Genomic DNA, 23,960 nt, shown 5'->3' on the forward strand with positions numbered 1-23,960 from the left:
TTTTGCAAAGTCTAGAAGACCCTGTGCAGTCAGCTCTGGGTTAATAACAAGATGCTCATCCGAAGCTAAAGGAACATGTAGTAGCACATTAGCTACATTAAAGGGAAATAACTCAAAGAATATTATATCAGGATTGTTTCATAAAAAGATTTTAGTTCATATTATCTTTTTAAACAGCAAATCAGTTTTTAATCAGAGAAGAATGACTCCAACAATATGTAGTTACATTTGAAACACACAGCAACAAAATTTATGTGATAACAAAAATATACAAAACTTCTGTTAACAAAATTTAATTTAATTTAATGAAACTGAATAATGGAATAATGAAATTAAATTATATTAAATAATAAATTAAATAATCTCATAATTTAATGAAACTCACATTGGCACAACAGACAAGTTACACATGGTTGTCAACGTGGACTTGTGTGCTGAGTTCCTTTAAGTTCAGCCTTTTTATTAGGTATTTTGTCATCTTTTTTCACTTCTCAGACTATCGGACCTAGAAAAATTGGCCAGATGGGCTGCTGAGAAGTGGCAATTGAGGTTTAATATTGAAAAATGCAATGTACTGCCTATTAAAAGAATTAATCCCAGAATAACATACCGATTGGGTGGCACTGCACTGAAGATAGAGGAGAAAGAAAAAGATCTGGGGTAATTGTACAATCTGACATGAAGTTTTCTAAGCAGTGTAGATGGGCTCTATCACTGATATATGGCCCCGGGTGCCAAGCGATTGTGACTAAGCGATTTATCAGTACTTCCAGTGCGATTTCCAGAAAGCGATTTACAGTTCCTTTTTGTTCTTATCGTTAAAAAATCTATTCATTTTATAACAGCTCTCGTAACAAAAGTCCCTGTACAGAGCAAGGAAGGAAAGCCACCTTTCTTTTTTTTCATAGTATATTATTAATCCCTACTAATCTTCGCTTGGTCACACCAGGCACTGCTCCTGCCTCCCCGTGGCGGGGCCGGAAATCTTGGCAGAAAAGTCTCTCTGCCAAGGGCTAAAAGGAGCAACGATGGACTATACCAACACTGACTCTTGCGGGCTCAATGCCCCATCACATTCTAGAGAGCAGGAAGATTATACCCCTTCCTTTGCTAAGAGACAAAAGAAGGATACAGACCAGAATATCTGGCCTCATTTCCTCATAATACATTCTTTGACTGACCAGCCAGTCAGCAAACTTTCTCCTTTTCTGATCCAGAAAAGTTTAGAGAATGTCGCTGGCTCACCAAAAATGGTTCGCAGACTAAAATCAGGTGACCTGCTTGTTGAAACTACACAATCCAAACATTCTGACAAGCTACTTAAATTGAAAACACTTGGAGGAACTCCCATAGAAGTGTCACCTCATGCCACCTTAAACTACTCAAAAGGAGTTGTAACAGAATGGGATCTCCTACATGTATCCGAGGAAGAAATTAAACAAGAGCTTTCAGAACAAAATGTTATTCAGGTAAAAAGAATACTAATCAAAAAGGATGGTTCACTACTTCCAACCAGAAACATTATACTAACTTTCAACTTGCCAAATCCACCAACATCTGTAAAAGCCGGATACTTGAACTGTCATGTCCGACCGTATATACCGAACCCAATCAGATGTTATAAATGTCAAAAATTTGGGCATTCACAGACAGTATGTCGAGGGACTGCTGTATGTGCTTCATGTGGATCTAAAGACCATATCCATACCGAATGTTCTGCACAAACCTTGCAGTGTCCAAACTGCAGAGGCAACCATTCCGCTTACTCCAAAGACTGTGAAACATGGAAAAAAGAAAAAATGATTCAGAAGTATAAAACCGAGCACAAAGTTTCCTACCCTGAGGCAAAGAAACAAATATCACCAATTACAATAACACGCTCATATGCAGCAACTGTCCAACAGCATAAACAGATCACTGCTGTTACCACCACTACCACTTCAGTTCAAACCAACGTTACAGTCCCACCAAACATCTCTATTTCTGATTGGGCTCGCTCAATCCTAGCTCCATCAGCAATATCATCTTCAACCTCAACTTCTAATCAAGCCATAAATACACCTGTTACAATTCCGCCAACAATGCCGTCTATGTCACGGCCAATCATGAATACTAAAAACTTAGATAAAGATGACAAACCCCCTGCCCATGATCATATGGATACATGTGAAAAAGAAGACCCAGAAGAACCAATCTTAGAGATACATGCTGAAGAAGAGATGGAAGCTCGCCCAATCTTCCCCAGAAAAGAGAAAAAGCCTGAGCGATCCAAGCAGACCCCCACTCGTAAAAAGTCAGAGACAAATACAAATACAAAGCCAATATAATGCGCACAATAATACAGTGGAATTGTCGAGGTTTTCGCAGCAACCTGGATGACACTCGCAATCTAGTTGATAAATATCACCCGGTAGGCGTCTGCCTTCAAGAAACTAACCTCACACCTCAAATAAATGCAGCAGTAAACCACTACGGTATCTACAGACAAGACCGAAAATTTTCCGGAGGAGCTCATGGTGGAGTTGCAATCTTAATTGATTCCAAAATTCCGTGTAAACGCCTCCAACTACAAACTCTTTTGGAAGCAGTCGCAGTTCGAGTCTCAGTACATTTTACTTTCTCACTGGTCTCACTCTACCTTCCTCCAAATCAAGAATTTTCATTTTCAGATTTGGAAGCGTTAGTAGCCCAGCTTCCACCTCCGGTCTGTATTATGGGAGATTTAAATAGCCACCATCCCATGTGGGGATCCCGTCATCAAGACAAACGTGGTAAATTGATTGAGAAATTACTGGAAGAGCAAAATCTCTCTCTCCTTAATACTGGTACTGAGACATACATCCATTTGCCCACTGGAACAGCCTCTGCAATTGACGTATCCATATGTTCACCTGTCCTATACCCATTGATTGAATGGTCAATATTGAAGAATCCACTGAATAGCGACCATTTTCCTGTGATCTGCAAAATACTAACAAATGATGTTGCACATCACGATGGCCAAAAAAGATGGAGATTCCATAAAGCTGACTGGACTAAATATAAAACAATTGCAGCAATAGATGAACAAATAATCACCACTCAGCCCATAGACAATGCTACAGCTCATGTCACAAACCAAATTTTAATAGCAGCTGAAGCTACAGTTCCTCGGTCATCTGGAAAATGCCATAAACATGACACAGCATGGTGGACTGAAGAATGCAGTATAGCCAAAAGAGAGAAGAACAAAGCTTGGAATCTCTTCCGAAAATATCCCATTTTCATCAATCTCATAAATTTTAAAAAAGCCAGAGCCAAAGCTAGATATCTCCAGCGTAAAAGTAGAAAGGAATCATGGATACGTTTTGCCTCCACAATTAACAAACATACAGATACCCGTGTCATATGGAACAAAATCAGAAAACTAAATGGGAAATTTCTTTCAGTTCCAACTCCACTAATAATCTGGAATGGACAGGAGATAACCAACCCCAAGGAAATCGCTAACTTACTGGCAACTACTTTTGCAAATATATCAGCAGTATCGGCATATACTCCATCTTTTCAGAAAACTAAAACTGTAGCTGAAAAATACAGACTAAATTTTAAAACCAACAAACAACTCCCATATAACCAACCTTTCAACATAGAAGAACTACAGAAAGCTCTGGCTAAGTCTAGGAAAAGTGCAGCAGGATTTGATGGAGTTCACTATGAAATGATCCAACAACTTAATCAAAAATCTCTAAAGGCATTGCTTATGCTATACAATAGAATTTATATGGAAAACTACTATCCAAATTCCTGGCTTCACTCCCTTATAATTGCCTTACCAAAACCTGGCAAAGATCACACGATCCCTACAAATTATCGACCAATAGCGCTAACAAGTTGCCTTGGGAAAATCCTCGAAAAAATGGTGAACAATAGATTAACCTGGTTTCTGGAAACATATAACGTTCTTAACATAACTCAATACGGATTTCGTAAAAACAGATCATCTCTGGACCCCATGATAAAAGCAGAAGCAAATATCCGAAATGCTTTTCTAAGGAATGAGCATCTAATAATGATCAGTCCTGATATAGAAAAGGCCTTTGATACTACCTGGCGATACGGCATTCTTAAAGATCTCCACAATATCGGTTTGCGAGGAAACTTACCACTCTTGGTAAAAAATTTTCTGAAAGTTAGAACCTTCCAGGTAAAATACCAAAACAATCTGTCAAAAATATACACACAGGAAGAAGGAGTACCCCAAGGCTCAGTGCTGAGTGCAACCTTATTTGTCATCAAAATAAACTCTATTATAAAAGACCTGCCAAAAACAGTTGAAACATTCCTTTATGCTGATGATGTTACTATCTCGTGCCATTCACAAAACATGAACATGATAGAAAGACAATTGCAAAGCGCAGTGAACAAAATAGAACTGTGGACTAAAAACAATGGCTACAGATTATCAGAACAAAAAACAATAGCTGTACACTTCTGCAGAAAACGAAAAATGCATCTAGATCCAGAAATAAAACTAGAAAACCAGCTGATACCTCTAGCAAATAGTATACGTTTCCTTGGCCTGATTCTTGACAAAAAACTTAACTTTTTGGAACACATCAAATACCTCCGAACAACCTGTCAAAAAAAACTGAATATTCTCAGAGTTCTTTCTGCAATGAAGTGGGGAGCCGATCGGTTCACACTTCTTCACCTATACCATGCTATAATCAGATCAAGACTAGACTATGGAGCCACTGTGTACAGTTCGTGTAGACCAAGTGTCATCAAATGGCTCGATTCCATACATCATAGTGCCTTACGAATCTCTTCAGGTGCATACAGAACATCACCAGTACAAAGCTTATATGCAGAGACTCATGAGCCCTCATTATATCTCCGGAGGCAAATGCTGCTATTAAACTATGCAATTAAAATCCGAAGTCTTCCTCACCATCCTACTTGGCAGTATCTTTTCAATCCACAGTGGGAAATCCTCTACAGCAATAAACCCACAGTAAATAAACCAGCCGGAATACGACTAAAAGAAACAATTTCAAAATGGGGCCTAAACTTTGAAAATGTACACGAGGATAACAGCATAAGTATTCCACCATGGCACACTTTCACGCCAAACTGTGACTTTTATTTTCAACAGTGGGGAAAAAGCACTCTGGCAAATGTCAACATAAAACAGATGCATGCAGCCCATGCATCACAGTTCTCGGAATACCTTCATATATATACAGACGGCTCTAAAACAGACACCAAAGTTGGTGCTGCAGTGGTATTTCCACACACTGTTCTCTCACAACAACTTCCAAATCAATGCAGTAGCTATTCCGCTCAACTATTCGCCCTACAAATGGCCTTAAAATACATAGATTCTTCCCCTCTTCTAAAACATCTCATCTACACAGATTCATTGAGTGCAATACAAGCTCTCCAACAAAGACAGACTCCATCACATCCCTTTCTCTATCAGATACAAGCTCACCTTGTGAAACTTAAAAGCAAAATGAGGCAAGTAAAATTCTGTTGGATCCCAGGACATACAGGCATTGAAGGTAATGAAAGAGCTGATCAAGCAGCAAAGAATCCTACAAACGCAAACCAAAGGTTTTGCAAAGTTCCATATACCGATTACAGACCAATCATAAAACAGTTTCTCCACAATCAGTGGTCACAAATGTGGCAAAATGAATTAAACAATAAACTGTTTCAAATAAAACATGAGCTACAGCCATGGAAATTGAGTCTTCGCAAGAATCGGCATGAAGAAGTCATTATATCCAGATTACGCATTGGACATACACATCTTACGCACAATTATTTACTCACCAAAGCAAATCCTCCAGAATGCCCTCACTGTTCTTGTCAACTCACTGTAAAACATTTCCTTATAGAATGTCCACAATACCACATGGCGCGACAATCAGCCTTCCATCTCCCTATAAATTTCCAAGATTCTCTGATCTTATCACAAATCCTAGGCGAAAACTCCAACATTGAAAATATCTTCACTTATTTAAAATTAATAGGATATTTTGACCAGATATAAATCATATTTAAGAAATATAAATGTCTTTGTCACTAAACATTAATAGATAGGCGCAATATGGCCAAAGTTGCTTTTGCGCCAAAAAAACCCAACAACAACCAACCAACCACTGATATATAGGAATTTTGCCAGCAAGGACAAGGAGGTGATTGTTCTTGTTCTATAAGGCAATGGTTAAGCTGCATCTTGAGTACTGTGTACAGGTTTGGAAGCTTCATTTTAGGAAGGATGTGGATTTGTTGGAATGGGTGAAGAGAAGAATAATAAGATAGGGTCATAAAACACTTAAGAGTTATAATTTACTCTTACCATAATAGGCTTCAGTTCTGCAAATTAAAATGTCTGAAAACTAGGCACCTGCAAGGGGACCTGATTGAAGTGTTTAAAGCCTTAAATGGATTGAGTAAATTAAATGTGGATGGCATCCTAAATCTTAAGTTTTGGCTTAAGTTTTGCAAGTTACAGTGTCTGGAGACTAGGCACCAGCGAGGTGATCTGATAGAGGTGTATAAAGCCTTGAATGGTTTAAGCATGCTCAATGCTGATGGGATTCTTCCTCTAGCTCAGAAAAATCACCTGAGAGGGCATAAATTCAAATTGAGGAAAGACAGATGTAGGATAGACGTGAGGAAATTTGCCTTTAGCCAGCGGGTGGTTGGGTGGTGGAACAGACTTCCATCCCTTGTGGTGGAGGTTGATAGCCTAAATAAGTTTAAGGCTCAGCTGGACAGGTATTTGGAACGAACAGAGGGGTGAAGTGGAAGTGGGATTTTTTTTTTTTTGGCTGATGCTGCATAAGCTTGCTTTCTTGCATCAAATGCCTCTACTAATGCTAATGCTAATCTTTCTCAGACAACATACATAAGCAGACAAATTTAAATTGAAAAAGGAAGGTTGTAGTAGTAGGTAGTAGTGGCAAATGATGCAAGAACGAAAGCTTATATAGCATGCACACACACACACACACACACACTCTTTGCCCATCCACACTCTCCAAGAATTTATCTAGTTCTTTCTTGAATTTATTCAGACCATTCACTTCCATATCAACAGATGTAAGCCTGTTCCAACAATCAACCACCCACTGGCTGAAGGCAAACTTCTGCACATCTATCCTGCAACCATCCTTCCTCAGCGTGAATTCATTACCCCCTCATGTGTGTAGTCTCTGCAAGAAGAAGAATGCCATTAACATTCAGCTTACTCAATCCATCAAGACTTTAAACACTTCAATCAGATCTCCCTCGCAGGTGCTTAGTCTCCAGACAGTGCAATTTGCAGAACTGAAGCCTTTCTTGGTATAAGGTATGTTCGTGTCTGACGGCACCTGGGATTTCTCCCATCTCTGCATGTGTTTGCTGTATCAAGGACAGTACACTGTCAAGCCAGAGACTTGAAAGTGTGTGGGCCGTGTCTGTGCACTGTGATGTGTTGTGCCCATTGTTTGTCCGGCTTATTGGTCACCAGACGCAATGTTGCCCATACCTCACCAAGTCACGGCTAGCCGGGTGTGTCCTGTATCACAAGTTGCTCTGGCAGGTCCCGCCACCTAGTTTCCTAGGATTTCATTGGCTAGGACCTAAAAAAAAAATTTCACATGTTTGACATTAATGCTGAATGAGATCGCTGTTGGGGTTGAAAGCTAGAGAGATGTGTTAAAAGGCCTAATAGGTTGGGCAAAATTTTGATGTTATTAAATTTAGATGTATGGGGCTATGCACTAGATGAAGGATAATAGTAGGAGGGAGGGGAAGCTGAAGACTGGGGGATAGAAGTAGAAGTAAGGGGTCAATAGAAGAGATGACCCCTGCTAGATAGCGTGGCATACCCATGCCACACCAGAGGAAGTTTGGATGGCAGGTAGGGAGGCAACGAAAAGATACCTCCCCCTGCCAGGTATAGGGGTTGGAAGCAGGCTGGGCTAGGTGTCCAGCCTGGGTCGCCATATGGCTTAGGCAGCAGTTAGCTGCAGTCCTGGTCTTTGTTCCAATATCTTGGTTGTCCTTTCCTTGGGATCAATTTCCTTTTGTCTCATCTCTGGTTTAAGTCAAGTGTGCAGTGCTGGTTGTCACTAATTCTAGTGGTCAGTTGTGGTTGTTGAGTCAACTGTTGGGTTGAGAGGAAGCTGTTTGTGGTTGCGGTTTCTCTAGGTGTTTTGAGGTCACAAACTTGCAGTTTTCCTGTTTGTTGCAGAAGGTAGTCACTTTATTGAGAGCTTAGGTTTCCTTAACTTGTGGGGTGATAAGATCTTAGAGTCCCAATTCTCTCTCTCTCTCTCTTCCATTAGTGTGGTTGTGTCATTTTGTTGTTTGCACTTTCTCCTATGTTGGTAATTCCTTTTGTTGTCATTTATCTTGCCACTTTCCTAGTTGGGGTTTGGTGGTTGTGGTAAAGTTTGTTGCTTGGCATATACGGCCTGTGCCAAGTCTGAAAGGCTCTGTAAGTCTCAGCACACTCCAGAATGTGGTGTTCATTATTTCTCGGGACGAATTGAATCTTGGTGATTAATACTAATCTGAGGTCCTCGTAGTGTTGCTATTTGCGCACCATGTGGTCCTAGACTGTATTTATCTCAAGGATGAATTTCTTTGTTATTTGTCTCTTTGTCGTTTGGGACCAGCATTGTTGCCATATCCCATGGAGGTAAGCTAGAAGTCACTTCTTTTCATTTGCTCTGTTGCTTGCAGGATCTGTAGTGAAGTCTTTGTATGTGGTGCTTTTGTCCCGACCAAGCTGGAAATTCATCCCAGCTGAAACCACCTCCAGGTCAAGGGGCAGGCTTCTTGTCATCACTTGTAGAGCTGGGGGGGGGGGAAATGTGTGGCAAGCTCTTGTCATGGTGAGTAGTTCCAGTCTTTGGATGGTGAGAAGCTTTCTAGAATTTATCTCTAGAAAGCTTTGTTGAACCAGACTCCAGAGGCATAAGTCACCGAAAGGACGAATACAGCTTTGTATAAGAGGGCAAGGGCGTGCCTCTTCAGCCCCCCAGTCTTTTCTTGCCACTCTGTTTATCATCACTGCATATGTTTTCATTTTCTTCTGTAGATTTTTTAGGTGTGGTTGGAATGTGAGGCTTCTATCCAGGATGATGCCCAGTTATTTTAGCTCAGTCATTAGTTTAACGGTTTTGTCCCGTATTTTGATTAGCGGAGGTCTCGTTGGGGCAAGGTACCCTTTTAGCAAGATGGATTGAGTTTTGATCGGTGATATTTGTAGACAATGTAGCTTGGTCCAGTGTTGCAGAACAGTTACGGCGTTGTTGGCAGCAGTTTCAATGTGCCTTAGAGTTTCCAGCTATGAGCAAGGTGAGAGATCATCCACAAAGGCCTGTGCTCGGACATCCCCCAGATCCATGGCTAGAAATTCATCCAGCACATAGTTCCAGAGGAGTGGTCCAAGCACAGAGCTCTGCGGGCAACCCTTATGTATTTGTCGTTCAAGTTTGGCAAAGGATGTCTTAACAAGAACTCTTCTATTTGAGAGAGAGCTTTTGCTGCAAAAATATAGGTTTTGGGGCAATTCTGCTCTCCTCAGCCGTGCGAGGATGCTCGGCCACCAAAGGGTGTCGAACATCCCTGCGAAATCAACTGAGATAATCATCAAATATTTGCTCTGACAGCTTTGAAGTGCTAGAGCAATGTTTTCTAGTGCATTGGTTGTGTTTCTTTGTGCCCTGAGACCATATTGGTTTGGCACTGGAAGTTGTGCAAAGTTGTAATACTTCTCTATTCTTTCTCGGAGGAGTTGCTCAAAGACCTTGCTCAACACTGAGAGCAAGGTAATGGGTCGATATGACTCCAGTAGGTGTGGTGGTTTGCTGGGGTTTTTGATTCGAAGCGTAATAACAGCTTTCTTCCAAGCTGTTGGAAATTGCCCCGTTGCCAAACTGTGATTATAGAGATTTAGTAAAAGGTCCGGAGCAAACTCAACTACCTTTTCTTGAAATCTCAGGTTCAATCATGTCTTCTCCAGGCATTTTCCTATTTCTCAATTTGCTGATGGCTAGGTGCAAGTTCAGCATTGTGAAGGGTGCCTTGTGGCCAGTAGTGCTCTACTCATCATTGTTGCTGCAGAGTTTTCTCTGTTAAAGGGTATTTTAGCCTTTTGGGGGAGTGATTATGGCGTCCAAGATGGCGCCAACCGCGTCTTAGTTGGTGGTAATATGTCCTTGGGGAGTCCTCACAGCATGGCATCTGATTCATTTTAATACGGTACATGGTGCCCCATGGATCCTGGTTTCCCATCGAGGAGACAAAATGCTCCCAGGACAGCTTCTTCTGCTGCCTGATCATTGCAGTGTAGGCATTTCTTGTCTCCCAGTATTGCTGCTTAAGCACTTCAACATCCTGAGGGGGCCCTGTACATTTTGCCCACTGGAAAGCTCATCTTCTCCTTTGCACTGGTTAGTTAGAGCATTAGCATTAGTAGAGGCATATGATGCAAGAAAGCAAGCTTATGCAGCATCAGCCAAAATAAAAAAAAAATAAAAAACACTTCAATTTCACCCCTCAGTTCATTCGAAATACCTGTCCAGTTGAGCCTTAAATTTATTTAGGCTATCAACTTCCACAACAAGGGATGGAAGTCTGTTCCACCAACCAACTACCCGCTGGCTAAAGGCAAATTTCCAAATCACCCTCTCAGGTGATTATTCTGAGCAAGAGGAAGAATCCCATCAGCATTGAGCATGCTCAAACCATTCAAGGCTTTATACACCTCTATCAGATCACCTCACCAGTGCCTAGTCTCCAGATACTGTAATTTGCAAAACTTAAGCCTTTCTTCGTAAGAGCAACCCTTTGTTCCATTCACTAATCTTGTTGCCCTTCTCTGTACTCATTCCAGCAGCTCTACATCCTTCTTGAAATTAGGCCTCCAGACCTGTATACAGTACTCAAGGTGCGGCTTGACCATTGCCTTATATAAGGGAATAATCACCTCCTTATCCCTACTAGAAAAATTCCTGTATATCATTGACACCATGAGCTACTCTTGCAGCCCGTCTGCACTGCTCAGAGAACTTCATATTTGCATGCACAATTACCCCCAGGTCCTTTTCATTCTCTACCATTGTCAGTGTAGTACCACAGAGTTGATATGTTGCTCTGGGGTTGCTGTTTCCCATATGTAGTACTTTACATTTGTCAATGTTAAACTTCATTTGCCACCTCTCAGCCCATCTGCTCAACCATTCCAGATCCTGTTGCAGCAGCATAGCGTCAGTAGTGTCCTTAACAACCCTGCCAACTTTTGTATTGTCTGCAAACTTGGACATTAAGCTTGATATACCATCATCAGTATCATTTAGAAATACAGAAAACAATAATGGACCCAACACCGAACCCTGAGGGACTCCACTAATAACATTAGTCCACGATAAGCAGTGTCCATTGATTACTACTCTCTGTCTTCTCCCCCTCAACCACCCTTTATACATAGCAGCAATTTGCCTTCAATGCCACACTGCTCAAATTTTTGCAGCAGTCTTGCATGTACAGCAGTATCAAAAGCCTTTCTAAGATCCAAATATATAATATCAAAGTTATTCCCTGCATCCAGTTCTTTTGTGACTGCATCATAGTATCCAATCAAATTGGTCAGGCAAGACTTCTCTTAACAAAACCATGCTGTGTCCGAGCTGTAACTGAAGTCTTGTCTAGATGATCCTGCAGTACTCCTTTAACCAGTGCCTCCATTAATTTTCCTGGAACAGAAGTTAAACTCACAGGTTTATAATTACTTGTGTCAGTCTATGGATATCTCTCCTGAGTCCAAGGAAGCTCTCATAATTATGACTAAGGGTTTGCTTACTTCCTTTGCTGCCTCCTTTAATATAACTGGATAGATCCCATCCACCGCAGGTGTCTTTCTTGTGTTTATCTTCAACAATTTCTCCTCCACTTTACTCTCAGTTATTACAAGATTATCTAGCTTATTGCCAGAGTTGAATACACCTCTGGCATTCCCCTCGGTGAATAACTCCTCATGTGTGAATGTCGATGCAAAATATTCATTTAGTTCAGACTATCATAGCTACCTGAGCAGGATCATCAACAGTTGAACCATCAATATCAAGTGGACCAATCTGATTAATCTCCTTCCTTCTAGAGTTTACATAAGCAAAGAACTCTTTAGTGTTTTTCTTTGCATCCTTTGCCAAAGATTTCTTGTAATCAGCCTTTGCCTGCCTAACCTCCTTTGTAACTTGGTTACAGATCAACTGCCGACCGGGCTAGCCAGGTGGGTAAGGTGCCTGCCTGGCAATCCAAAGGTCGTGGTTCGAATCCCGCCTCGGGCTTGGATCAAAGTACTGCAAAAACCTTGGGAGGTGCATTATGGCCACAGAAGCCGATGTGCCAACAACTATCAAAATAAAAAAAAATAAAAAAAATACAGATCAACTTATATCTAATCATAGGCTTCTGTGTCACATGTTAATTTATATGTATTCCATGCATTTTTCTTCTCTGCCTTACGTCTCATTAGTTCATCTCACATCCATTTAGGCCTAAACCTTGAACAATATTTCTTAGTTGGTATGTAAAGCCTAGTAGCGTCCAAGATAAGTTCTTTGAATGCTTCCCACTTTGAATTTGCTGTTGGTAACAACATCAGTTGGCCCCACTGTATAGAATATAAATACTGTCTCAGACTATCATAGTCGCCTTTACGAAAGCAAAATACCTTCCCTTTACCCCTGATGGTAGTTACTCTTTGAGTAAATCCCACTTCAGCACACTCTGATCACTGCCACCTAGTGGTTCATTCATCTGCAGATTCTTAATGCATGAAGAATCACTACTGATAATCAAATCAAGAGTATTACTCCCTCTAGTTACCTCCCGAACATGCTGATGTAGAAAACAATCATCCAATAAATCCACAAAAGCCTTGCTAGTGTGTGAGTGACCAACCTACAAATTCCAGTCAATATCTGGGAAAATAAAATCCCCCATTATAAGACTCTCTGATTTACTGGCCCACTCTATTTCCCTGTACAGTTTCTTATTATACTCATCAGAGTCATTAGGCCTATAGCACACTCCTACTCTCAATTTTGATCTCCCAATGCTTATGTCACACCAAACTGACTTGACTGCACTGTCCATCTAACTCTCTCGACCACCATGGCACTGCTCCAGTTTCAGGTTTTTCTTTTTTATGGCTTGATTGGCCGCATTTATAATCTCTTTGGTCACTGCACTCTAGTGAGCATCGGGATTTCTTGTCCGAGTACCATCCTGGTGTAGGTTCTGCATATTATGATTTGCTCTTTGAACTGATCCCATCTAGCACGATCCACTGCGAACCTGTGCTGCTTGAAGTTGGCTATCAGTGGCTCCTGCAGGGCTTGCAGAATGGTGAAGGTAATTGCATGGTGGTCTGATGTGGTCCATTCCTCGTGAACCACCCGGTCCATGGCGTAATTGGCGAGTGACCTGGTAGCTAATGTCTCATCCAGTGTTGCCTCCCAGAGGGTGGGGGCAAAAGTTGGTAAGTTGTTGGGGCAATTCAGGACTATTAGTCCACTGGCAGTGATGTATTCTTCCAAGCGTGCTCCATTCTTGGCCCCCCCCTGTGCTCCTTGGTGCTGCTGAACCAAAGGGGGAATGACAGTTTATCTTGGCTGAGATGAGTACTTTGTCTGTTGGGAGCTCGGTTAGTGCTTGGTTGAGGTACTGGGTTGCTGGTATTATGTCTTCTCCCAGACGACAATAGAAGGAGATGAGGAACATCTCTCCCAGTGGTGACATAATGTGGGCACAGGCAGCCCAACATGAACAAAGGTGAGTGACTAATGATTGTTAGGTCTGGGTTCCACACAATGATGGCTGCCTGGGGGGGGGGGTATGCCATCTGCCTGTGCAATTTTGTACCTTAAGGGATATCCCCAACTTTATTTGCAACTGTGTAAGGTTCCTGAAGTAGTAAAATATTGCAGTTTTCTTCTTCTGCCTTTTTTGTGATTTGGCCGTACGACTGCATATACTCTTTAGGTGTTTATTTGAATAAATTTTTGACTCTTGTTGTTCTATTCTTTATTCAGAGTTCCCATAATTGATTCTCTCCTGATAGATGCTCTTGGCTTTCAGGTAAGTGGGACAGTTTCTATCGCAAAGGGTGTGTGTATGCGGCTTCCTCAAGTCCTTGCAGTTCACACAAACTGGGTCTTTATCCTTGTTTGGGCAGGAGTCAAAACTGTGTCCCTTCTCCCTGCAGTGGCCGCAGGTCACAGTTTGGGAACACATATGTGTTGTATGCCCAAGTCAGCAGCAGCGGAAGCCCTTTGGGACCGCTACATGCTTCTTGTATTGATGTGCTCCCCAGTTTATGTATATTCAGGGGTGCCCTGTTATAATTCTCCAGGCATCCAGGGGTTAGTTCAATCACCCAAATTTATGGCACTACCATTCCTGCTTTTTGTCTGAACCACTGTGGCTGGGTTAACCTCTGGTAGGACTTGTTGCAGGTTTTGTCTATAGATCTCCTCTATAATGGTTGTTGATATTGTGTCCTTTTCCAGGTCATACACCACGATGGACGGACCCTTCTACTTTGGTGATTGAGCTACTAATCCAAGGGTTGGTAATTTTTCATTTTCTAAGGTGAATTGAGTGTCATCGCTGGTCACAGTTTCAATTATCACTTCCGTGTTTCGGATTTTCCTGATGAACTTTATTCTTGTGCTCTTTAAGGTCCTCTGTGAGAGAGTCCATCACAGCTTTCTTAACATCTTCACTTGATTTGTGTGTGTCCACTGTGGTTGGCTTGAGCACCACTAAATGTGGTTTGGGGAGTAACGTCTTTCTTGGTGGCAGTTTGTCTCTGCTGTCTGGCCAGGAGGAATTTGTCCTCAACTCTTCAGAATAGGTCAGGAAGTGTTGTGGCATTTCATTTTCCCAACCTTAAAGGAACTCTTCCAATTTAGCATTGGCCTTTTTGGACTCGATATGAAACTTGAGGGGAATAGTTTCCATCTTAGTCCATAGGGACACAATATCTGCTCTTAGCCATGTAATAATTCGGTTGTTCTGTTCCTTCAGCAAGTTTTCAAGCTCAGTTCTGAGAAACAAGATTTGTTCTGGGACCGGTCCTTCCAGCAGGGTAGGATCAAGGAGTCGAACCTCTTCCACTGACTTTGTCATTTAGCTTTGTAGCTCAGGTTGGGTCTTGTTGTGATCAGTTTGAGATCTGGTCTCTCATTCAGACTTTCTTTGTTTCATTTCTTTGATGAGGGTGGTGGTTTCTGATCATCTGTGGCTTCTTTGGGGTCATCATAATTGATGGTCTGTCACAGTCCTCCATTTGAGAGGCAATTTCTGGTGACATTTTGGACAATGTCGGATTTCCAAGATGTTCAGATTAACGAGATTCTATTGTTATATTCTTGGGTGCACATGAATGTTGGTACCTGACACAAGTTAGTGCAGTTAATAGCTCCTAAGTTATGCCCAGATTAAGTTTTGGGCTATCCCATATATAGAGATAACATTGGTGATCACAATCAGTTGAATAAAATACAATTTAAACCAGTGTCAAAATCTGATCACAGGACTTAGTAAACGCAAACAGGTATACCACGTGGTGGTCGATAATGAGCCACACTCGGAGGCCTGCAGCTTTCGTTCAACTTGTCCAGAAATTTTTCCGAGTGGTTCCTTAGATAGAGGGGACCTTCCTCATTTTACTGATATATATTGATTGAGTATCCAATTAGTATTTCCTTTCTAAATTTTTTCCCGAAAAACCCTTGTTTTTCCCTTTTCGTCTGCGCTAGGCATCTGTTGCGACCACGTGACATGAATGCATTTCCAATTTCAATATGTACTCCATGTTACAGTTAACTGTCAATTAAAATATTGTTCCTGTATTTATATACAGTTAGCAGTTAACACTTTGTAGCACCAAACTGTCAATATTAATCAGCTTTATGCTGTCCCTCTCAGTACGGATCCAAGATGGCAGCCAATATGGCATCACTATTGTTTTCAGAGCGACCGATCGGGAACGCGAGAAATAAGCACAACGAGGACCTCTGTACTATACATAAATAGTATTTCCATGCATATGAACAACAAGAGGTTATGGGAGTGATAGAATGAAACTATTTAAATTTGCTATTAGGGCTTTCCTAGTGCTTGGTCCACTCTAATGAAAATCACATATAGCTATACATAGCGATACATATACAGCTAGCATGTTACTATACAGCTTTACATATAAAAACTTATAAATGTCCATAGTTCTTAAAATAATCGTCTAAATCTCATGAAACGCCACCTGTAAGTCCAGTTTACTAAGTACTAAGTACTTCCCTCTATCATTTGAGACTGTTGCCAATTCAAAATTCCATGATTTCACTATAAAATAGCACTTTTATAACGGAGCTCACAAAAAACGTTACTGCTTCAGCCAAGGCACTAGGTGATGCCCTGCCTCGCTTGGTGAGAGCATCCTTTTGTTCCCTTCACCAATCTGGTTGACCTTCTCTGCACTCATTCCAGCAGATCTACCGCTTTCCTAAAGTGAGGCCTCCAGACTGTATACAGTACTCAAGATGCAGACTGACCATGACATTATACAAGGGGATAATCACCTCATTATTCCTGCTAGCAAAGTTTCTGTATATCATTGGCAAAATCCCATGAGCTGTCCCGGCAGCATGTCTGCACTAAGAAAATTTCATATCTGACTGCAATATTACAATACCTTGACTGCAGTACCTTGCATTTGTCAATGCTAAACTTCAACTACCATTTCTCAGCTTAACAACCTAATTTTTCTAGATCTTGTTGTAGTAGCATACTGTCATTACTGTTGTTAATTGCCTTGCCAACATTTGTATCATCTGCATACCTTCATCAATATCATTAATATTGAAAAAAGCAAACAGCCCATAGCACTGAACCCTGGGGACTCCACTTAACCATCCCTTTACCCATAACAGTAACTTGCCCCTAATGCCACATTATCATTATTGTTGTTGCTCTTATATTTCTCCCTGATTGGGGGATTCCACTCCATGACGGGTACTGCTACCAAGTACACAGGGTGGTTGTAATGTCTGGTGTTACTGCCGGTCAAGGAAATCTCTGACTATCCTACAGGTGTTCAGGATAGCGACTTTCTGGAGTTCCTTGTAGGTGTTCTCTGGGAGACCTATTGCTGCTAGGCTGCTATGTAGAGTCTTTGGTACCATACCGGTGGTTGACACGATGATTGGGATGGTTGATACTTCTTCCATATGCCACATGTCCTTGATCCCATGTCTCGGGTTTGTGTACTTCTTAATTTTTTCCTCATGGGTTTTATGGACATTGCTAGTGTTGGGCATCGCTATGTCAATCAAGTAGGTAGCCTTTTCCATCTTGTCCACAAGGGTTATGTCCGGTCTGTTGTGTGGGATGGTCTTATCCGTTATTATGGCGCGGTCCCAGTAAAGCTTGTGGGTTCAGGTTTCTAGTACTGCCTGAGGTTTGTACTTGTAGTATGGTAAACTTTCTTTGGTCAACTGGTATTTCCTCGCTAGCTTCTGATGTATTATCCTGGCTACCTGGTTGTGTCTATGAGTGTACTCAGTCTGGGTGATCACCTTGCACCCCGCGGTGATGTGTTGGATCGTTTCTTAGGCCAGGTGGCATCGTCGACATGTATCATCTGATATTCTGGGCACCTTTGCAATGTATTTTCTATAGTTTCTGGTGTTGATTACCTGGTCTTGGATGGCCAGCATGAATCCTTCAGTCTCGGGGAAGAGCGTCCTGCTTGTGAGCCATGCATTGGAAGCAATGTTATCGATGTGATCTTGATGGAGGTCATTGTAGTGTCTGCCATGGAGTGTCTTCTTTGCCCGTCTTTCTATCTTCGTTTCTTGTACCGTCTGGGCGGGAGATGTTTCCTCGCTTAGGTTGAGTGGGGTATACCACTTATCTATCTTCCTTATGGCCTGGCGGAGTGGTGCTGTGTTGTTCTCAAAGTATTGTTATTCTCTCCACTGCTGACTTCAGGTGGTGTTGGTGACTCTTGGTCATCATTGTCCTTGTTTTTCGTACGATATCTTCTAGCTTGGTGTTAGTCCAATCTATGACCCTGAATGTATATGTTATTACTGAAGCTGCATAGGTGTTTATGGCTTTAACTGTGTTCCCTCCGTTCAGTTTTGCTTTCAACAGGCTTCTGAGTCTCTGATGATATTTTTCTGTCAGGCACTTCTTGATTTCCTTGTGTTCTAACTGCTCAGCCTGCATCATTCCTAGGTATTTGTAGGTTTCTCCTTCTGTCATAGCTTCGATCTCTTTACCAGTCAGCAGCTGGTAGTTTTGGCCAACTAATTTTCCCTGGTGCAATGTGTGGGTCTTGCATTTTTCTAGACCAAATTCCATCCGGATGTCCTTGCTGAATTCTTTGGTAATCCGGAGTAGTTGCTGGAGTTGCTTCTCGGCTGCCGCATAGAGCTTGATGTCATCCATGTACATCAGGTGGGCAAGGGTGTACAGGTGTAATTATTATTATTATTATTATTATTATTTATTGTATTGTATTGTATTATTATTATCAATGTTATTATTATATTGTTATTGTTATTGTTGTTATTGTGTACAATATTGTTATTGTATTGTATTGTATTATAATAATAATAATAATAATAAACAAATTCTCTTAATAAAAATAAATTGTATTGTATTGTATTATTATTATTATTAGCCATATGATGCAAGGAAGCCTGAGGCTTATGCTGCACCAGCCAAAAAAAAAATCTCTGAATTACCTCACGAGACAGAGAGAGAAAACAAGTGTCAGAAGTAGAAGGGAATCACCAAGAAAGAGAAGAATGATAATATCCAGCTCAGGACCCTGGGTGTGCCAAGCCCATACTCACCAGATGTGAGCCCCCGGGGTTAACTTTGTTCCACTTGTATAGCAGTCATTTATATGCAAGAGTATCAAAAGCCTTCCTGAAATCAAAGTATATGATATCAAAATTCTTTTTTGTATCCAGTTCTGTGGTCACTGTATCTTAGTAATCTATCTGATTGGTAACAAATCCATTCTCTGACTGCAGTATAATTACATTCCTGTCCAGATGGTTCTATATTTCTTCTTTATCCAGTGACTCCATTATTTTACCTGGAACAGATCTTAATCTAATGGGTTGGTAATTACTCATGTCACCTTTTGACCTGCTTTATGAATTGGGAATGCATTTGCACATCTCCATTCCATAGGGTGCTCACCTGAATCAAAGGATGCTCTCATAATTATGGTTAAGGGCTTGCTTACCTCCTTTGCTGCCTCCCTTAATATTATCAGATAGATTTCATCCACCCCAGGTGCACTTTTTATGTTTAGGCTCAACAATTTCCCTTCCACTTTCATTTCAGTTATCACAAAGTCATTTAGCTTCCAGTTAGAGTTTGATAAACTTCTGGAATCCCCAACCCCTAAAGAATTCCTCTTGTGTTAATGTAGATTCAAAATTTCTATTCAATTTGTTAACCACCTGAGCAGGGTCATCAACAGTTGAACCATTGTCATCAAGTGGCCCAATGTGATTCAATCCCTTCCTTTACTGTTAATATAAACATAGAAGTCTTTGCGAGAGGCTTCTCCTAATCTGTCTTAGCTTGTCAAACCTCCTTTGTGACTTGATTACAGACTAATTTATGTATACCATAGACTTCTGTATCACCTGATAATTTATATGCATCCTCTGCATTTTTCTTCTCTGCCAAGTATCTCAGTAGTTCATCTAACATCCATTTAGGTCTAAGCCTTGAACAGTATTTTTTCTTTGGTGTGAGAAGCCTAGTAGCTTCTGTGATTACTTCATTACTTCCCTGAATGCTTCCCATTTAGAATTTGCTGTTGGTAACATCATCGGTTGGTCCCACTGCATAGAATTAAAAAAATGTCTGAGACCACTGTAAGTATCCTTATGAAAGAATAAGTCCTTTCCTTTACCCTTGACAATAGTTATGTCTTTCTTTAAATTCCACATTAATACATTTTAACTACTCCCACCCAGTGAGTCTTTTACCTGCAGATTCTTAATGCATGAAGAATCACTGCTGTAGAAAACAGTCATCCAAGAAATCTACAAAAGTCTTGTTAGTGTGTGAGCCACCAACTCACAAATTTCAGTCAACATCTGGAAAGTTAAAATTCCCCATTATAAGATATTCTGATTTAGTGGCACTCTGTTTCTTCTGTATAGCTGTTTTGTATACTCATCACAGTCATTAGGCCTATAACATGCTCCTACACTCAATTTTTTTTTTTTTTTTTTTTCCCATTGCTTGTATCATACCAGACTGAGTCAACATTGCACTGGTCACCCATGTTGACTGGATGTACTGCCTTAGATTTAATGTTTCTTAACTAAGAGCATAACCTTTCCACCCCTCCTGTCCTGTCTGTTTGTAAACATTGTTCTCCCATATTCAAATTCAGCATCATTTATGTCTGAGTGACACCACGTCTCTGCTTTCCCTACAATGTCTGCATTTGATGAATTAACCAGTGCTTCAAATTCATCAAATTTATTTACAGTGCTCCTAGCATTGGTGTATATGCAAGTATACATGCATGTATTCTTACTCTTAGTTACCCTAACACAGTCCATGTATTTACTTGTTCCATGATCAACCACAGCAGGGTCTGAAATCCTTGACACCTTGCTTTCTAGGCTGCTGCATATGGGAAAGATATAGATAAATTTGCTTTCAGCCAGTGAGTAAGTGATTGTTTAAACAAATGTTTATCTGAAGTTGTGGTGGTGGGTAGTTTGAATGAATTTAAAGAAGAATTATAGAAATTATTGGCAGGGATGGCAGATGAGGTAGGTAATTAGGGTTTTTTTTTTTTTTTTTTGGCTGGTTCCATAAGCTTACTTTTTTGGATTATTTGCTAATATCAGAAATGTAACTCTAGATTAACTGAATTTTCAATTAAGCCAATAACACTGATAAACTAGTATTCCACTGTATAAATAAAAATGTGTGCATATACACAGTTTACATACATATTTTATATATCTGGTATGATATTAAATAGATTTATTGTAATTTTATGGTTAGAAATAATTTTAATTTGGATATTTTTTTCATAGCCATATCGCTTTGTTGCTGAAATAGCAACACCACTGTTGACATTATACGAAATGGCCACAGAAGGAACAACAAAGACTGGGATCTCTCATGAAGAGATGCGATATGAACGTGATCTGTTTTATTTTCATCTGAAAAAACTCTTGGAAAATGATTTTGATTGTCAACAGTCTTGCATTCTTTTTCCTTATGATGGTAAGAATGTTCACTGTAATAATTTTATTAATTTTAATAATGCATTATACATATAAAAAGTTCTGTTTATACTCTGGCACTACTATATAGAGGTCAGAAAATTTTACAACTAATCATTTTGATAACACAATCATTAACTGCATTTGGTGGCCAAGAGGACTCAAATTTATGTCAACTGAAATCCATGTGCTATTGCATTTCAACAGTGACCACTAGTCAAAGTGTAAAAATTGCATTAATATGTATTATCCTTTCTTCCCATTGTCTATTGGATTTATTTAAAATGAAATGAAAACGTTCTCTAAAAAAAAATAGTAGACAGTTTAATAGTATGCCCCTCATATTTCGATTGAACACACTAAAAAATAATGAATTTACCTTAAAAAAAAAAACTGCAGCCATTATCAACCCACTGCAGGATGGAAGCCTCCTCAACAATTCATGCTGAGGGAAATGGACTATAATCTGCCACACTGGTCCAGTGCAGGTTGGCAGATCACCGTATTTAGCAGTCAGGGGCTTGAACCCTGGTCTATTCAAAGAGCGTGTGCTACTGCACCCCTGCTCCTGACCACTCGGCTACAGAGGCCTATATACCATTTTCTGTGGATGATAAACTTAACACAGCTTGGAGTATACAATTTTTCAACAGTTTTTCAACTTCTTCAACAACCTTTTGTCTCAGTTCCTGAAGCAAGTGAGAAACACATTTTATGTTATCTAATATTTTTACTAGTCAAATTAATATTTTCATCAGGCATTAAAGCAGCAGCAAAAGTTCTCAATAATGAAAATATTTTAATGTGCTGTTTATAATTATAATTAATACTGAGATACAATGTAGTTGCATTCTGTTAATTACAGACTTACTGATATAAACTTTTTTATTATTTATACAATAACATTTACCATTACACTAAATTACCATTTAAGGGACCTATATAAAGGTCCCTTAAAATAATAAAGTAAGGAACTATTTCTTTTACTGAGTGTGGGAAAGTGTGAGATAACCCAGCTGATGTTGCTAATGAATTGAATGAGTACTTTGCATCAGTCTTTACTGACAAAAGAGCCTTCATGCTTTGAAGAGGCTGTGCAAGTGAGGCTGAACCAATACATAAAGGCAGTTCTAAGAGTGAAGTTGGTAACTATAGACTGGTTAGTCTGACTTCAGTGGTAGGAAAAATTTTAGAGGCAGTGAATAAGAATGCAGTGATATTTAGATAGAAATGGCATTCTGAAGGACACATAACATGGTTTTGTTAGGGAAAAATCATGTTTAACTGACCTGGTAAACTGATTTGACACTGTTACTCATGTGCTAGATGTAGGGAACAATTTTGACAGTTTATTTGGATTTTAGCAAAACATTTGACTCAGTCCCTTTTGAGACGTTACTCTATAAGTTGGAGCATGTTCGGATTATTGGAAATATTCTAAGATTGATTGCTTGGTGGCTGTAGAGCAGCATGCAGAGAGTTGTGATTAATGGATATTCTTCAGATTGGTGTAATGTAACAAGTCTGGTCCCCCAAGGATCAACTCTCGGACCACAGTTGTTTCTGATCTTCGTAATAACATTGAGAAAGGGATAGAAGGCATAATATTAAAATTTGTAGATGACGTAAAGATTGGTTGAATCGTTAATGAACAGTGCCAATGAACCGTTAAATGTGGTCTTATAATTGCCTTTTACAAGCTCTTACACTTGGGAAATAGCAACCTCAAAATAAATTATACACTTGGTGGGGTTAAATTAAAAACAATAGAGGAAGAAAGGGATCTGGGAGTTATGATACAGGCAGATATGAAGTATTCTGAGCAGTGAAACAGGTCGCCAGGAAAGCCCGTGGTGGCCTATAGATGATTTAACAAACATTATCCTGTAGAAATAGGGAGGTCATAATTCCACTGTATAAAGCAATTGTAAGACCACATATGGAATACTGTGCCCAAGTATGGAGACCTTATCTGAAAAAAGACCTTCAACTTCTTGAAAGGGTCCAAAGATGGGCAATTCACATGGTGCGATTGGCAAAAGGGCCACCATACAAGGAAAGACTCTGATTATGTTGGCTACAGAGCTTGGCAACTAGGTGCCTCAGAGGGAATCTCATTGAGGTTTATGAGGCTCTAAAAAGAGTTAGTAAAGAATTTTTACTGTTATAAAGAGCTTCAGAAATAGGGACCATAAATTCAAATTAAAGCAGAAGAGGTTTAGCTTAGATTGTAGGAAATTTCCTTTTAGCCAGCAGGTCATTGATTACTAGAACAAGTTGCCTCCACAGATAATTGCAGCTGACACTGAAGAAATTGAAAGGTCAACCGAATAGTTACCTACATGAGGATATGAGTGCATAATATGTTGTTTCTTATGTTTTTTTTTTTTTTTTTAATCAAAAGTCTATGGCTTCCTTGCACTATTTGGCTAGTACTAATACTAATATTTAAGTTATGCAGTGTTATAAACTGGCATGTTGACATAGAGAATTAAAAACAAAAGCCATTTAAGTTCATTTATAGCTTTCAACTCAGTATCACTATATACCCTATAATTCCAGAAAAACAGATATATTTTACTATTAGAATCAATTTCTGTGTTGAAACATTTTTAGAGT

At 40.0% G+C, this 23,960-nt stretch overlaps 1 protein-coding gene across 1 annotated transcript in view; it reads left to right on the forward strand.

Moving 5' to 3' along the window:
* Sting (transmembrane protein sting) overlaps positions 1 to 23,960 on the forward strand; it is a 103,759-nt gene that overhangs the window by 52,549 nt on the left and 27,250 nt on the right. Inside the window, exon 4 of the mRNA XM_090383827.1 lies at positions 21,150 to 21,342. Coding sequence (XP_090239953.1) covers positions 21,150 to 21,342 — 193 coding nt within the window. The remainder of the gene's footprint in view (positions 1 to 21,149; positions 21,343 to 23,960) is intronic.

Source organism: Mastigoproctus giganteus, chromosome 1 (assembly GCF_048544385.1).
Source record: "Mastigoproctus giganteus isolate SK-2022 chromosome 1, ASM4854438v1, whole genome shotgun sequence".
NCBI classification, from domain to species: domain Eukaryota; kingdom Metazoa; phylum Arthropoda; class Arachnida; order Uropygi; family Thelyphonidae; genus Mastigoproctus; species Mastigoproctus giganteus.